We start from the raw sequence: 17,354 nt of genomic DNA, 5'->3' as shown, positions 1-17,354 counted from the left end.
TACATCATTTACATTTATATAGCTTCTGGCAAGAAAGTGCAAATGCTAATTGTCAGGCAGAAAAAAAGGTCCTTGATCATAATCCAGCATTCTCTAACAGGAAATCCAACCTACATCAAGGACACGAAAGGTGAACATACATCCATCTTCAGTTAACCAGAGCTTAGTCCTGTTCCGGGTTGAGGGAGTGCTGGAGCCTATCCCAGCGGCCATTGGGCGCGAGGCAGGAATACACCCTGGACTGTCGGAGGAAACTGGAGTACCCGAAGAAAACCCGCATCCACACAGGGAGAACATGCAAACTCCAGGCAGAAAGACCACTGGTCCGACTCGGGAATCTGGAAGGTGAGAGCGCTGACCACTGGCCCAAAAATATCAGAACCATGGAAGCCACTCTTAAACCTCAAAGATGCCTTCCTCTTCTTCTTTTGCCTGGTTCCAACATACGTACTTGTTAAATAATCAAACCACGCAGTCAACAGTGAAACAAAACAGTGACATTTATTGAATAAGTAGAAAGCAAGTCGTTAAAAATATACAAACTGGTCGACAGTAGTGTGTGTGTGTCTCTCTCTGCTACAGGACAGAGGCAGAATACTAAAATATCGTAGTTCTTAAGTGCATCACATGCTTTAATGACAAAAAATACCATTACTGCATCTGAACATCAACAACGCCCTAAACTACTATCATAGAGTTTGAATACAATCATTTCTTCAGTGTGTATGGCAGCGTTGTACATTCTGTCGTTTCTACAGAGGGAACCAAAACAGCAGTGCGGTGACAGAAGGAGCGTTAAATTAATAAATAAAGACAATTTCATTCATGATATACACATCTCTGCTTGTTGAATAGTTCTGTAAAATTGTTGTCACTGAAAAAAGGAGCTTAGTTTGTGAGAATTTTGATTTATATTGAACCAATGATGGACACATGTTAAAGATGATGCAAATGATGAAAGGTGTATATTTGGTGGTTCTGATTCATCTCCAGTCCTGGCAACACAAGGGCACAAATGGCTGAAAACAGACTCTCATTTTGGTGAGCTTTTTTTTTTAACAAAACGCAAAATTAATTGTTTCAGTGCTGAAACAAGCTTGACGTATTCATGCTTTAGACAGAGAGCACAGTCCGGCAGGATGATGTGGATGTAGGCGCCAAAAACTTTCTGAATGAGAAACGATGTCGTACATCTAATATAGAACAGAATAGAGGTAATCCATATTAAAAGGAATTTTGCTACCTGTGACACAGGAAATGGAAGAGTGAACCTTGAAATGCTGAAAAAGTCAATGAAACTCTTCAAAGGGTTCTGTAGCAGCCTAGAGATCCTGATGCCATGGAACTGGAAATGCGTGAGAATGAGTTGCCAGCAGCGCCAGAGAAACCAGCATGTCTCACCGATGGATCATCACACTGCATGGGTTTAGGAAATGCTCATGACTGGCCAGGAAACGGCGCAGATCAAAACCCAATTGCAGGTTCAGATAGTAGACAAGGGCAGATCGGCAATGCTGTGGTGGGGAAGTGTGTGGTTGGGTTTCCGTGACCAGGGAGAAAAAAAAAACAAAAAAGAAGTGTTGGAAGTGGAGCCAGAGCTGGAATCTGTGATTTTTGGGTAGATACATTTACATTATAACCATTTTTTAATAATAAAAATCATTACGATTTTAAACTGTGTTATTGCATTCAATATTTTGGAAAGAAGTTCTGAAGTTCTGGCCAAAACTGCAAAAATGTTTTTTTTACCCCATTAAACACATATTTACAAAACAGAGGACTTCAACTTCAGTTAATCGAGCTAGAAGTGTTTGGGTCACATAAAACAGCAGAAACAAAACTATCATTTTTGGTAAACAAAACAGCAATAAAAAAAAAAACAGAAATAGGCCAATATTTTGGATAACAATGAACAAAGCCGCAAAAGGTTTTGGAACAACACTCCATGAACCCACAACCTTCCTGAGGGATTGTTTAGCTTATAACGGTTTTAATCATTGGAAACTTCTGGAGCGGAGCTGCAAACATCACTGAGTATTTGTGCTTCTGTGTGACACTGGGAACTTCATTCAAAATCGTGCTTTAAAAGGTGAACAACAAAGTAGAAGGGATTTGGGGTCCCTGTGGAACCTTCATTAAGGTGTGGTGGAGTCACAGGTCACAGTCTGCACTTGGATCTGTGTGGATGAGGTGACAGACACAATACATATTTATTTTTTTTATTTTTTTAAATTAAATTTAATATAGTCTGTTAAATTATCCTTTGTATAGACTGTATATATGAAAATATGGTATATATTGAAAATATCCAAACATATATATATATATATATATATATATATATATACATACATACATACACACACACATATATATATATATATGTTTCTTTTATCTATTTTTTTTTACTAAATAAAACTGTATCCTGATCCATAATTTCATTTTTACAGATTTCATTTTCTTATTGTTCCATGTGTTTTAATGCAATGACTTTGGTTGGAATTGAAACACCTGTTTGAGCATATATAATAAAGCTAGCCATAACACTGTTTCACGTGTCTGTGGCCCCATAGCAGACCAACCAAGAAAAAGCACCAGTCCATGAGTTAAGCTACAGTTTCAGTGTGTAAAAGCTTCCAGAAGTTTCCATTTTGGTGAAGTGTCCCATATATCCAGCATTTGTAAGATCCGAACAAAGTATTTACACACAGAGAATCTCAATGCAACTGAAAACAGAACCGGTCCAGGGCGATCTGGAAGCAGCTGTGAAACATCATCGAGGTTAGAGTCTTTGTTCAGGAAGACTATACCAGAACTGAGCTGCCATCTCCGTGCTCTTCAGCACCCTCCTCTTCTGCTTCCAGCTTGGACACAGTAGGAGGAGATTCCTCCATCTCTTCCACCTCCTCTTCCTCCTCCTCTGGAGACTGGGGCTTCCTCTGGCAGCAGGGCTTAAACAGGTGAGGGTGGATGATCACTTCACCAAAACGTCCTTTGTAGATGACCCCGCAGCAAACCTTCTGCCTGAAACCAACAACAATCATCAACAACTGGAACAGAGAGAGAACTGTCACATGCTTACCTCTTCCAGTAGGTGAGGTCAAGGAAGGAGAAGGCAGATGAGGAGGGCGAGTTCCCCAGCATCTCTGAGTCAGAGCCCTCGTCCGATTGGTTGCTGTAGATTGGTGACTGGGCAGGTGAAGCACTGGAGGTAGTGCTGTGAGCGTCAGAGTCTGTCGAGACATTCATGATCACATCTATGTTCTTAGTCTGAGCTCGCCTTCATTGAACATCTCTCATGTAAACAACAAATGAAGACGTTCCAAATCTTATTCAGCTTGGAGGCAGTGAGCAGAAGCTCACCATCCCTCTGCTAACTCAGTACCACTCTAGCTTGGTGCCAGCAGGGTGAAACAAACAAAAAGACTTACTGTTTCTCTGCACACGGATGATGGGCCACAGCTTCTTCTTCTTGAGTTTTGTCGTCCGGATCGACGTCTTCACGCTTGTACCTGCTTTTGCATCGACCACCTGATGTCAAACACATAAGAGGTGAGTAACATTAATCCTACATGTGGCACCAGAGGTAAAAGAAGTGCCAAAATCTCTCACATGATTCCAGTTTTTCTTGGTTCCAGCTGGTAGTTTTTTCCACCGCTTGACCAGGAGGACGCAAGCGTTACAGATGTCGCCGCAGCGCACCTCACCGAGCCTGAGGGACAAGCGCAGACCATCATCACTGAAGAGACTTCGCGTGAGACTTTCAGACAATCAGCAGAAGACGACAGCAGACCTTGAATATTATTTCATCTTTTGATCTGGTGAACATGAATGATTATAGTTCCTTTTAGCAACTCTAAAATGCATTAATTTTTTGAAATACAATAAATAATTTGGAGCTTATATTTGGCTATTAGTGTCTCAACCATAAATTAATGAATGTTTTTGGAGTAACTATTATTAATCATGTATCACTCTCAATTAATATTTTATTTGTTATTGCATAATGGTTTACCATGGGAATTATATGCATTATTTTAGATACACTAGTGTCTTATCTATCTCCACATAAGATCTGAAATTTATTTTACTTGTTGCATGTTGGCTTTACTTTCACTATTATTTTGTGTCTCATTACAGAACGCAACAGTTTAATTTCTAACTTTTTCAGCATTATACATTACTGTTTTTCATATTTAGGATTATTCTACATTGCTGAGCACAATTTTCCATGAATATAAAGTAAAAGTATTTCCTGCTTATCTATGTATTAAGGTGTACTTAATTTTTTACCTAGATTTGATATAAACGTTTCAATACCAAACACATAGCAAAATAATAAGCCACATTAACAATCCATTTCAATCATGTCAAATACTGTCGTTTCTAAAAGTGTAGTTGGCAGTTTCATTTTTCATAACTCAGACTTATTCATTTCTTCTCATTCGCAGTTTGTGCACCGCTCGTCTTGCGTCACCAGTTACCAAGGAAACAGACATGCCACGCACACCTGTGAGACTGTCTATTTAGGAGAGAATGAGCAGGTTTGGTCACAGCACCGTGAAGTGAAGCGCCGCACGGCAGCAGACTCACCCAAAGCAGCTTTTGAAGTCGCCCTCATAGCGTTTGCTGTCAGTGAAGCGAGAGCTGGAAGACTTGGCTCTGCAGATGCAGCAGCCCTCATTGCTGCGGTACATCTTTGGCTTGTGGAAGCCAAACATCTGAAGAACAACACGGGTCTGTTAGGTAGGTATTGAATCGGATCGGATCTCATAATTCACTATGTTCCACTTTGGATACAAAGGTAAAGGAGAGGGGGACGCACTCCACTGTACTGTAGCACCAGATGACAAATCCCACTGGTGTCACTCATCAAGTCTCAAGGTTAGTCTATAAATAAAGGTGAGCTACTTCACACGAGTATGAAATTCAGTCAGTCCAGACTTTCTTCAGTAGTAAATGAAAGAAGCCAGCTCATGAGGGGTGTCATTCTGACGTCACCATCCACCCTCCTGCAGGTGAGAGCATCACTGAGAAGAGGAGGCAGCGGCTGTTACGCAACATGGTGCTGATGCAAGTGGAGGCTCGACACGCTGCCGGCAAATCACTTGAAATCTGACCACATGCAATTCTAATCACGCATCCTTTGTTAACGTCTCGCATAACGTCATGAGCGGAATTTGTTCCTCAACACCGAAGTGATCCCAGCACGTGTGTCCGTCTTCTTCGTCGCACATGGCAGCAGCAGCATGGAGGACGGATGATGGATGATGCTGCTGACGCGCTGTGATGCTGCGCTAAAAGCCAATTCTGCATCCACAAATAGCTTACAACACACGGACGGCGACACAAACGAACTGAACTTATCCGCCATAGACGAGTGACCGGGACCCTGGTAGCGACCACTGTCAGTAGAAGTAGTCAGTTACATAAGTAAGAAGCGATGACAGGAGTTGGGTCTCAGACATCGCAGTAGTTCAAAGATCGGACATCTTCGGGTTTAAATAAGCAAAATGCTCGTACGCGGATGACAGTAGTTTGTTGTGTCCTCAAAACCGTCAACTGAAAAGGCGGACAGTCGATATGTGTCCGACAGTGGAACAGGAAGACACACAACTGCGTGAGTCTGACGTGGTTATCCGCTTGTTTTGGAGTTATACTGTTGCCAAACACAAGTGAAGAGTCTTCTGTCGTTGTATGCATCGACGGTTACTTCAGATGGGAAAAGGGTCGGTGGACTTTTAAACGAGTGTGAGGGGGCTGGTCACTGACGCAGCTAACACACCCACCAGCTCACAACCAAGTCCAGGGTCATATTCAAACACTTCCGCGCTTCATTTGTTTCGATCAGCCTGAACAGATCACGCCTTTATTGTACGCTTCCACGCGGGCTGACACTAACAAACAGAAAGACAGGCAGCAGGGGGCCGCGGCGACGGAGAGCGGACCACACGTTGCGCCACCAAATCCATGACCATAACAGCAGCTCTGGCAGACTTTACAGACCACTGCGACTCAACTGAAATACACGAGCAAACTTTCGCCTCTCTCCTCTTAGATTCTCCCGGCCATTGTCAACAGCATCATTTGCAATCTGAGGAGAACCAACTGGAACAGTCAAAAACGCACTTACTTTACGTCAGTTGGAACAAGAAGGAGCCAAAGTAACAAAAGACGATGCACTATCCTACTTCGGCAGCTCTTTTCATTAGTGTCGCTGAAGACTCTCGAAAAGACAACTAAACGGTCAAAAGCAGATTTAAATCCCATCATTGTCCGGTATCTTCTTTCAAAATAAAACAACACCCGTTGCTGTGGCCTCTATAGCGTTTTATTTTGAAGGGCGGGGAACTGATTTCGCCGCTGCATCACTACCATTAATGCTAACAAACGTAGGCCGACTGCATGTAGTTTGGCCATTCACGCGCATGCGTGCTGAGCGTTCTCCCGCGCCTCCATTTTCTCATTTCTCTTCAATCAGCGTGGAGCTCTGACGTCAGCCCGCGTGCGCACATTGTAGTGACCATATATGGAGTCAGCTTTGCGCGGGAAAGAACGGTTACCATGGTGAGGCTGACTGGCAGCGATTACTTCATCCTGTTTACTGTTTGCATGGAAGCAGACCTGAACTACTACATACATACACACACACATATATATATATATATATATATATATATATATATATATATATATATATATATATATATATATATATATATATATATATATATATATATATACACACACATATATATATATACATATATATATATATACATATATACATACATATATATGCACACATATATATATATGGCGTTGCAAATAATGAAGAAAAGTGGCAAAGTATGAATTAAACCATTGTGATTTTGCATGAAGTGAAGCATTAAGTCTGAGTATTGTACGACAAAGGGCTAAATCCAGCAAACAAGGTTATTTTCCATGGGTTGCAAGAGGTTAAAATGTACACACTTAATCACAGTGTTCAAGCAGCTTACATTTGACATGCCGTTTAGTAGGAAACTAAAAATTAACCTGGAATTTGCAAGTGATTTTACGTTTGAGCTTCAAGGACAAAACAAGTGTCGTGCGATGGGATGAACTTTTTTTTTTTTTTTAATTCGGTCCAGCAACTCGTGTCAAAAGGGCAATTCTGAATCTTCTCTAATGTTTATATGAGCTTTCGCACCTGGGGTACTAATAATGTGGGAATTATTTTCTCGTACATTGATCCTGACTACAGCGCTCATGTGAATCTGAACTTTCATCAAATTTGATACGCTTTCAATTCAACAATAAAATTGTAGGTGCTAAAGACCTGATGTAACAGCAATGTTCAGACTAAAGGTCAGTATCAGAGGGGCTGACGGTCCGGTTATGTAAGGGTCCTTTAGCAAGGCCTGCAGCTCCGGCGGATTATAAATCAATTCAGGCCACATTCAAGCACAGCATTTGATTTATTACATGTCTGAATTACGATTCAGGCAGACTCCTTGCTGTGATGTAAAGCTTGTCTGAAATGAAAAGTAGCTGAGGCGTCCACACTACTTGATGGTGATCTTGACATTGTGCTATGACAGGTGATGCAACTGTGCAGTAACAGCTAGCCAGCAAGGACAAGCCTGCAGTATGAAACTATCTGCAGGTGAAGGACGAACCACAATATACATCAATTTCATAAGCATCAATGATCAGTTGACTTACTCTTCAAGGCTGATGAGATTTGTTTTTGGCACAAGAATCCTTGCATGTTAAAAGTCCTTGACTACCACCTCGGAACATGGAGCAACCGAACGTTAGGTATTTGAGCAACAAACCATACATCGTACCTCCAGTAAGAGTATTCACAAGGACAGAGTTTTGACCACGGGGCAAACTGTGTCAGGGTCAAATCCAGCAGCACACCAAGACAAAATGAGACATTTGGCTTTTGTACTTTTTAGATGTAAAAGTCTTTCAGATGTGACTTTAATGAGATCAGCAGAAGAGACACAAGTGGTTATGCACACATTAAAATACTATTCACAATGACAGATTCCTTCTCTGGTTCCTTTCATCGAAAGTCCACAAGAAAAGGCATCAACAAACATGCGCTAGTGAGAATATTTACAACATAATGCATCCGTGATAGAACTCACTCAGACCATAGGAACAACTCCAAAAACCGCAGCTTTTCCGTTCACATTACTTCAAAAGATCAGTTGAAATGACAGTTAAAGTTGATGGAAAAAAAGCAGAATGACTTTCAACAGAAGACTCCTCATTACAGTCTCCAACTACCAAACATTAAATACACTACGTCCAAAAAAAGGTGTGTTTCAATAGCAGCTTGAACCACAAAAACTAAAATATACGACAGTGGTTCAACGTGAGAAATTACATAAACCCAGAACTAAGAAGACTTTTTCAGATTCAGAGTCTTTTTCCTTGGTACATTTGTTTAACATTACCAACCATTCGTCCTTACAACATATTGCTGGGTCAAAAATGGGCTCAATAGTTAACTTAAAGCCTTAACCTTTTTTTCCAATAACTAGAAATGCTGCTAGGCTAAGCCAATGTAATTAAACTATTTTGTTTTTTAAATGTTTATCCATCATTAAGAGGCAAATAATGCATTTGAACACGTTTATTCTGAAGAGATTACTTATCAATCTGACCTCAAATAATACCATGTCTGTGGTTAGCAATACATTCACATTAAGCAAGTAGTGTGACTGTTTAGTGTAAAAGCAATTCAAGTCGCTACAATTGAGCATAAGTGGATAAAAAAATAAATAAATACATTCTAGCATTGACTGTGAGACAAACAAATTCATGCTGGTGCCTTCTAAAAATGTATGACATCTGTAGACTCCAAACACTTAGAACTCACTTGAAAGAAAACAAAGTCCAGTGACATGAAGTTTCCCTTCCAGCTTGAGTTCAGTAGTTCCACTTAAAAGCTCCCTTCAGCTTCTCACCGTGAACGTGATGAAATCGCATCAACACATTCCTGCAGCAGAGAGTATTTAAAATAGTCCGGTCCCCCATCGTGAGGGAATGTCCCAACGAGTCACTGGTGATAATACGACCACCTCAAATCCAGCCGCGACACCATATGCACTGGCAGTGTTGGAAAAATGACCACATGGAGCCGGCCTCGGTTTGTGTCGAGACAATGGTCTGTTCATGCTGACAAGAGAGAAGGACTGAGGTACATCAAGCACAAACATCTATTTGTGGCTAATATCCTCCCGAGAATAAAGAGTAAGGACCTTCACTGGCAACAACTACCTTGAAAAACTAGCATCTTAAATATCTACAATTCAGAAAAACAATCCAAGTGTGTCTTGTATCTTACTAAAGGAGTATAGATTCGGAAGTATCTCCATTCTCAATGATTTCATTTCTTTGTTAAAGATTGAAGATCCTGTCAGTCGGCCTGGTCTCCTCAAAACATCACCAGAATATGAGACATCAAGATAACAATCTGCATCAGAACTTGGGTTCTACGTTAACAACCTTCAATTTATAACCGAGATAGATTTGATTTATGTTGAATGTAAAGCTCAAGTAACTTTGAAAGACTGTAAAAATAGTGTTAAACATTTTTGTTTTCAATGAAGTAAACTACATTTTCAACAGCGCATAAATAAGCAGAATAAGAAAAATGACGGCTGTAAGTTGTGGATTTGATCATTTACAGAGATGATCTTGGAGAATCTACCAGTCCAATATCCTTCAAGAAATGGTGGTGATAATACTGCACGCGGTCTGGTCGGAAATGTAAAGCTTCAGCTTCAGTTTCTTTGGGTTAACCTCCATCACCCCAGCTGAGCGGTGGGGTCACAGGTCGATGCCTTTGACCAGTGAGGACTCTAGAGTGATGGGAAAGTCATGGAGGGTCTCGAGGACTCCAATCAGGGCGTTGACAGTGGTCCGGTCTCTCAGCAGGGCCGTGTCCTCATACATGCGCTGAATCACCGGGCATTCTACCAGCAGGGGGAGCCACTGAGGCAGCAGACGGTCCCTGTGCAAGAGAGAAATACGCAAAAATGAATAAATAAAAATCAGTATAACAGTAACTTTAAGCGTAAATAGTGGTTAGCAAAGAATAGACTAGCTAACTTAGATGGCATACACTTGTATATATTCACTTAAAATATTCATTTTACATTGCATTTTCATGTTTTCCAAGTGTGGCAGAGATGATGTACCGGTACAAAAGAGGGCTTTCAGTGCAGAGAAGTGGTCCGCCCCCCAAAACTTGCCAAACCGCTCATTTAACTCAATTTCAATTTACTGCCAATTAAAGCTGCCTGAGAATGTATAAAAGTTAGATGCAGAAATTATTATTATTAGGTTGCTGTCCAGTCGGAAACAGCTTTTCCTAAAGCCAATAGGTGAAGGAATAATACTTCCCTCAGCAATGCAGTGTACTACTTCGCGAATAATCCTTTAGTTTTGTTTTATCATAATTATTTCATGTATGTTTCTTGAGCTTTTCATTTGCTGATAAAGCATGAGAAACTACATGAAAGACCATGAGTAGCCATAACTCAAGTAGTCCTAACAGAACATACTGCATTAGGTTACGTTGCATGACGCAAGCAAATACATTTAAAAAACCATTTGCCACCAATATACCATTGATAAACACTGTTTGATAACATGGAGCTGACCTTGCTCCGAGGCACACCAGCAGCTGGAACTTTCCGTCCTTCCCAATATTCCTGGGTGTAGAGTTGATGGCGTTGACATAGTGACACAGTGACCGACAGGTCGTCCCCGCTGGCACGGCACTCTCCTGCAGGTCTCCCATCTGGTCAGCTGACTCCATGTAGGCCACAGCCTTCTCTGTAAGACAAAACAAAAACACCAATTGAGCGCTGCGCTCTTTAACAATTCCCAACAGCAGGTGGCGCCACGGCTCCACAAGAGCGCCACTTACCGAAGAAGTCCCACACAAAGGTGGTCTTCTGGAAGAGTCTGGCGGACCTGAAGCCGTGATGGAAGAAGAGCTCCAGCGCTGAGACCAGACTGTTCTCTCCACACAGCAGCACAGTCAGACTTCCTCTCTGCACAAACAAGCCACACACTTCATCAGCACCCGCTGGCAAGGAGTAAATGAAGTTACTCACAGATCAAAACTTGAAGAAGAAAAAACCTCCCTGATGTAGATGACTTTGGAACACATGCACTATATATCGAAAAAGCAAATGTCTCAGTTTGGCTTCAAAATGTTCTCAAAGTATTTGAACTCTCCCAGTATGATTACAGCTATTTTCCAATTTATTTTAAACATAGTGCAGCCCTCGAACCTTCCTTTTACTTGAGAACAAGAGATTCTGTTGGGACAAAAACACGGTAGATTCAAAGGGTCAGTTTCACACCTCTTTCTCTGGCTTGTGGAAATGTTTGATGATGCTGTTCACAGACTCTCCGATGAACTCCTGGATCTGACCTGACGTTGGTTCTGAAATTAGAAAGAAATATAAATAAACACCACGTGCAAGATGTTTTTTTTTTTTACTACTCTATATTCTAGCATAAATAACACTACTGACTATTTCCTCGTCCAGAGTGCGATGTCACACTGATGCGCCTGACAGGGGACGGAGAGGGTTGTGGTGGGGGTGTGCGGCAGCCTTTGGCAGAATCTTCTTCTCCGGTGGGCACCACCAGCTCACCGATCAGGACCCTCTCCAGACTGCCGTCGTCCACACCCTTCCCCAGCCAGCGGCCACACGGGAACCTGGAGGAAACGATTGATCACGGCTTTTACATAATATACAGAAGCCAGTTCACATAAATGATGGCTGCGAGAGGCAGGGAGACCAGCAGAGGGAGCAGCTCCAGCACTCACCGGTATGTGTGTCCAGTGATCTCATTTCGAACCATCACACAGTCAACCAGCCACTTGGCCAGCAGCCCGGCGTTGTCGTGGCCCAACTGCACTGTCGTCAGTTTCCCCAGATTCTGACACTGAAGGCACGAAGATCAACACTAAGTTCAAGGTCTGATACAAACATACTGTTATGCAATTATCCACAGAGTTGCACGACACTTTCTAGAATATCACATTGACCTTTTATTATGATGCTAACTAGCTAGGTGTGCTAACTAAGGAGCTGAAAAAGAGCCAACATAAACAGATCTCAGGGTAAACACTAGCTTTACTGCTGCTTGGCCTGGAAGTGACCCAAACATGAATTTCCAAGAACTCAATATTAGTTAAACATTTCCAAACAAAACATTTTGATATCAGTCAACCTGAACAGAAAGTGAAGTAAAGGTTAATTCCACCAACATTCAGCAATAGATCTCTCCACCGAAAAAGTAACAGAATAAGAAAGAGTTTTACTAGACCATCATTTCAACTAAACAAATTCTGTACTCAACCACTAGATAAGAATCTTGATGGAACTTGTGTTTTCAAAAGTCTCTCTGCACAGCTACCCAAGAGCTGAGGAGATGACAATGATCCAGTCGAGCCGCTATGAAGAAAATGTATACAAGATTGCAATGAAAATGTACCTGAGGTGCTAACATTCTGGATTCCTGTTAACATGGAATGTAACTGCGTAGTAATAAACTAGATTTGTGTCTGCTCAGCGGAGAAGTCAAGCCAATGCTTAAGAGCTAACATGGCAGAGGAGCTACAACATCAACTACTGGACAGGAGCAAAATAACGATGGTAATAACAACAAAAAAAGCAAAATTCCGGTAAACAACTAGAGGAGACAGGGAGCTGAGCATGATGGGGGCTGACTCTAACCTTGAACATGGCGGAGATGTGCATGTGAGGCCTGAAAGCAGACTGGAGGAGATGGAGACACTTGTTAACACACGATGGAGGGACAACAACAACGATGAAACACAAACATGCAGTGAGTGACACCGGTGAAAACACAAACACATGCACACACACACACACTCGGTGACACACAATCTAGCCCATGTGCTTGGTAAGTGAGAGGTCATGCTGCTCACCTCAAAGGTCATCTCCAGGACATTTTTGGGGATCTGCATGATGCCGGAGTCGCCCAGCTCACCGGAGACACACACCCAGGGGTTGGAGGTGGTCATGGCGTTACTCAGCTTCTTGATGGGAATGATGACGACGCGGTATGGAATATCTGACAGGGAAACGGCAGGTAACTTCATAAAGTAGCAAATACTTAAACACCATCAAATACTTCATCCACCCTTATTAATCCATCAAATAGTCATTCATATTACTCAATCACAATAAGGACAAGAACGTACTGATAGTGGTGAAGACACTGGTGAAGCAGAAGTAGTCAACAGCGTTGAGTGAGAGGAGGTGGAAGAGAAACTGCTCCTTCTCCTCTTCACAGCGAAGGAAGGCATATCTCTTGTACAGTCTCCTGGAGACACAACAGAGGGCACTTTCTAATAGATTCACCTAGAGCATTTACAGATTTATATACAGACTTCACACTCATCCGCATTACTAGTCGATTCCGCATATAAATGACATACATGAAGGACACATTATCAACTGTCAATCCTTTCTTTTCGTTCCATTCTATGTGAGCGAGTGTTTTTTCTTGGCCCTCACTTGGTCAGAGCTTGTCTGGACAGAAGCTGTTTGAGATGTTGAGACAGTAGCTTCTTCTCAAGAGACAACCGGATCCAAGCTCTCGCTCGTCCCACTTCAGTTTTTATCTCCGACATGCTCAGAATGTGCCTGATGAGAAAATGAACTCAGATCAAAAACAGGTAGAGTAGCGACGTTTGCATATTAATTCTTATAGACAATCTGTAGTGAGTGGTTGGTAGAGCACCACCCACCTCATGTCCTGGATGAGTGGGAGACTGAAAGACGACGAGGCAATGGTGCCATCAGACTTCCTTCTCTCCGGGACAGGTGACACTGAGGAAGAAAGTAGCCACCCTAAATCAGAAAGCCTGTCCATACTCGATGATGTGTTTGTGTGTGCGCATGTGTCCCACCTGGGGACTCGGCACGCTGCTGCTCCAGCTTCTCCTCTCGGTCCTGGTAGAGCAGCAGGTGAGACCACAGCGCTGATTTGCCCTGGGAAGCACAAGTGCGTGACAATTAAATATCCACACACACTTATCAGAAACAATGGCTCCGAGGACAGTCAAACAAAAAGAGGACTGTGTGAGTTTCTTCCATTGTCCGTGTGTCTGTCAGTGTGAGTCCATTCAGGCACGCAATAATACGTCAGTGTGCGCCTGTGCTATGCATGCTGGGTTTGTGCATCTGTCAGTTCACATCAGTCCAGGCATGATTGTGAGCTTGACTATATGGACTGTGCATGTGTCATGGCGTGTGCGTTTGTGTCAGGGTGGAAGCACATTTTTGCTGCTATGTCTCTCTGCTCTCCTGTGTTGAGTGCATGCACTTGTGTCTGTGCATGTGTGTTTGACTCCGGTGCCACTATGTGTGCCCACGCAAGTGTGTTCCTACCCGTTTGACCTGCAGTCCATGGCTCCAGATTCTCTCCAGCAGGTCACACAAACTGGCGATCAATGTGTTCTCCTCAAGCCCAGTGATGTTCGCCTCTCCATGACCCAACTCCACCGCTTCCCGACCCATTTTCTCCACCAGCATCCGCTTCGTCTGCAACAGAGAGACAAATTATCGGTATATTCCACTTCATTTCACACAGCGGATTTAATGACTCGGGTCATTACTTTCATGCGGCACTCCTTCAGCAGCCCCTCCACAAACTTCCAGTTGGTCTGGGCGATGACCGAGGGGGACAGGTCAGACAGTTTGGGCTGCCGCAGGTTCTTACCCAGACTTCTGGCTTCCTGCATGTACTTCTGTGTAGCAAAACGCAGCTTGAGTTAGTTAGTGAGGAGGACATTTCAATGTCCTTTCTACTTCACACTTCGCAAGTCTTCATCTAAAACTGCTTATTACGATCACATCAGAACATTCTGTTGCAAAGCTTCCCTATAGGACTAGCACAAAGTTTGCAGGAGCTCTGCAAAATCAAACAGGTCACGTAAAGGCGACACATTATGCAACTCTGCCACCATGGAAGAATAAAACATTGTCTTTGGTGAAAACAGCATAATGATACAATAGTTTTAAATGTTAAAATTGTAACATAAAATAACAGGTTCAGTGTTTATTTATTATGCAACTAATAACTGAATCGGATGTTTAGTTTGAATTTGTTGCAACATTATTGGCAGAAAGTTGACTGTTAATGTTTCAATTTGGCCTCATGACACAATATGGAAACGTTCAGTGGAACTGCATCAATGAACACCTCCAACTCAGCATAGATTAGATGAATAAAAATAAATAAGTAATTGAATTGGTATTAAACAACATCTTACATCAAATCACAACAGACTCTTTTCTACGCTGGACTGAGTATTTTCCAAAACAGGAAGAGCAGAAACAAACAATAACAGTGGTTTTTATTACTGCAAAAGTCATGTAGTTCTGAGAAACTCTCAGGCTACAGCTGAGCATCACAGTGAGGGAAAACAGGTGGAACTCTAGGAGAGTGAAGCAATAGAGGTGTGGGGGTGACAGTCACAGAAGTGCCGAAGTAACAACTAAAATTCGGGCAGAAGTTAAGAGGAGAATCTTCTGATATGATGCAAGCGCAAGGGAGATCTCAGTGCAGAGGAGGGGTATGGTGAGGTGTTGGGGTTGGAGCCAGGGACCACAACACAGGCAGCTCTCCACATACCAGGCAGGACGCAGAGGCTGATTTTTTAGGAGGTTTGACAGGTGGGGGGGAACCATTGTCCCACTCCCAAAATGCCATGGAGTTCTGTAGAGCCAGACAGCCCTCCCCATGCTGAGGAGGAGCAGGGGTGCACAACCAAACCCCCAATTACCCACACGGGACGAAGGAGTGGACAGCAGAAACGAAAGAAACAAAAAACAAACACATGCACTGAAATTAAATAGGAACGCAAAACAAAAACAGATAAATACATTTGGCCCGAAAGAAGACAAAAGGAACAGCAAGAAGGTTGCTTTAACCTCTTTCAGATCGTTGCCAAGGTTTAGATGTTCATGCTGCTGTCGGTGTCGATCCCGTCTCTGCTGGGCTGCTGCAGTGCGATGGGACCACCTGGCAGAAATTGGAGTGAATTCATGTGACCGTTTAGATCATCTCCATTTGTTTCTCAATAGACCCTGATTTCAACTCACTTGTTGGTGGGTCCAGTGTTGAGCACGTCAGCCTGTAGTTTTGGGAAGAATCCCTGCTGGTACTTGCCCTGGCCGATCTTCATGTCCAGCAGGTGAGGGAGGATGGCCGTGTGGTCGATCTTCATCAGGCGCTGTTCAACGGTTTGAGCTGCCAATGACAGTTATTCAACTTAAACTTAAAATAATTCAAATTGAGATATTTAAAAAAGAAGTAAACATGAATACAAATCAAATTGGAGAGAATGACACTTTGACACATTGCATGCGGTTTAAATTTGAAAATGGGAAAAAAAGAGGAATGTAAAATGTTTTTGTTTTCATTTGCACATTTTAATAAAAAACTAATTAAGACATTTTTTTTTTTTTCCTCAACTGTCTAAACACAGTTTGATTATTCCATATTCAACATGTGTTCAAGGAAGTGATTAGAAGCAATTTAAAAACGGAGGCTGGCAACTGACTGGCCCTGAAAGCAATTATTTTCCAGCTCACTAAAGGATGTTGTCATTTCATATCTCTGAGCAGCAACAATACTTTCTTTCTCTCCCCGCTGATCTCTTTCATTTATATTTTTTATCTCGTCCTTGCTCACCGGCAACACTGTTTTTTATCTGCTGCTAAACTGTCTGTCTTGTTCCTCGCTGCCCGGCTTTGAACCCAACAGTGTTATCGGTCTCCAAAAGTGGGAGAGCACCGAGTTTCCACAAGGGAAGGTCAACAAAACAGAATGATGTCAGTCTTGACAAATGAAGCAGTGCATTGTCTAGTACACAATAGAATTAATGGTTAAGACTTTTGACCTTTGTTAGTGCTTACTTTTTGCATAACTTTGTTTGCAAACACGTTGTTTTAAAGGGTATAATGCTGCATTACAATTTCAATCCTAACTTCAAGAAAAGGTCAATCATAATAAAAGAAAAATATTCCAGCATGTCTTCACTTCCACTCATAGGACATCCATAGTGGTGCGTTTACTGACCACATTCTTCTTCAGCAATGAATCTCCCAGTGAAATGTCAGTAAAAACTTAACAAAAGCTCAACTTAACTGCAAGTCCATTTAGGTCAACATGAAAACCTTAAACTTGCTATAATGTTTTGTATCTCATTATTGTACATAAATGCATTTAGGCGTTCGTTGCCTGTTAATCAAAATAATAAACACTTTTGTATTTCATATTCTCAGTTGAAA

At 42.1% G+C, this 17,354-nt stretch overlaps 2 protein-coding genes across 5 annotated transcripts in view; both read right to left on the bottom strand.

Annotated features, from left to right (window-relative positions):
* Window positions 1-504: 504 nt before the first annotated feature.
* On the bottom strand, window positions 505-6,268 carry LOC128757290 (SIN3-HDAC complex-associated factor-like). Its single transcript, XM_053862461.1, has 6 exons — window positions 6,134-6,268; window positions 4,594-4,721; window positions 3,613-3,712; window positions 3,432-3,531; window positions 3,083-3,233; window positions 505-3,024 (listed from the first exon to the last, which is right to left on the bottom strand). The coding sequence occupies exons 2-6, from the start codon at window positions 4,719-4,721 to the stop codon at window positions 2,805-2,807; spliced, it is 699 nt and encodes a 232-aa protein (XP_053718436.1). The 5' UTR covers window positions 6,134-6,268; the 3' UTR covers window positions 505-2,804.
* A 1,666-nt stretch (window positions 6,269-7,934) lies between these two features.
* Window positions 7,935-17,354, bottom strand: part of dennd5b (DENN/MADD domain containing 5B) — a 33,368-nt gene continuing 23,948 nt past the window's right edge. Inside the window, exons 8-24 of one of the 4 annotated variants that reach the window (XM_053862072.1) lie at window positions 16,164-16,311; window positions 15,993-16,083; window positions 15,694-15,804; window positions 14,675-14,806; window positions 14,448-14,600; window positions 13,967-14,048; window positions 13,805-13,886; window positions 13,572-13,700; window positions 13,256-13,377; window positions 12,980-13,125; window positions 12,765-12,806; window positions 11,852-11,970; window positions 11,553-11,740; window positions 11,379-11,461; window positions 10,937-11,063; window positions 10,668-10,842; window positions 7,935-10,015 (exon numbers count right to left, since the gene is read on the bottom strand). In XM_053862072.1, the coding sequence (XP_053718047.1) occupies window positions 9,832-10,015; window positions 10,668-10,842; window positions 10,937-11,063; window positions 11,379-11,461; window positions 11,553-11,740; window positions 11,852-11,970; window positions 12,765-12,806; window positions 12,980-13,125; window positions 13,256-13,377; window positions 13,572-13,700; window positions 13,805-13,886; window positions 13,967-14,048; window positions 14,448-14,600; window positions 14,675-14,806; window positions 15,694-15,804; window positions 15,993-16,083; window positions 16,164-16,311 (2,114 nt within the window). In that variant the 3' untranslated portion in view covers window positions 7,935-9,831. The remainder of the gene's footprint in view (window positions 10,016-10,667; window positions 10,843-10,936; window positions 11,064-11,378; window positions 11,462-11,552; window positions 11,741-11,851; window positions 11,971-12,764; window positions 12,807-12,979; window positions 13,126-13,255; window positions 13,378-13,571; window positions 13,701-13,804; window positions 13,887-13,966; window positions 14,049-14,447; window positions 14,601-14,674; window positions 14,807-15,693; window positions 15,805-15,992; window positions 16,084-16,163; window positions 16,312-17,354) is intronic. The other 3 variants (XM_053862073.1, XM_053862074.1, XM_053862075.1) reach the window with 3 other exon arrangements.

The sequence above is a fragment of the Synchiropus splendidus genome, chromosome 4 (assembly GCF_027744825.2).
Source record: "Synchiropus splendidus isolate RoL2022-P1 chromosome 4, RoL_Sspl_1.0, whole genome shotgun sequence".
Taxonomy (NCBI): Eukaryota; Metazoa; Chordata; class Actinopteri; order Syngnathiformes; family Callionymidae; genus Synchiropus; species Synchiropus splendidus.
Note: the sequence above shows the minus strand (reverse complement) of the source record. Positions and strands in the feature narration are given on the sequence as shown.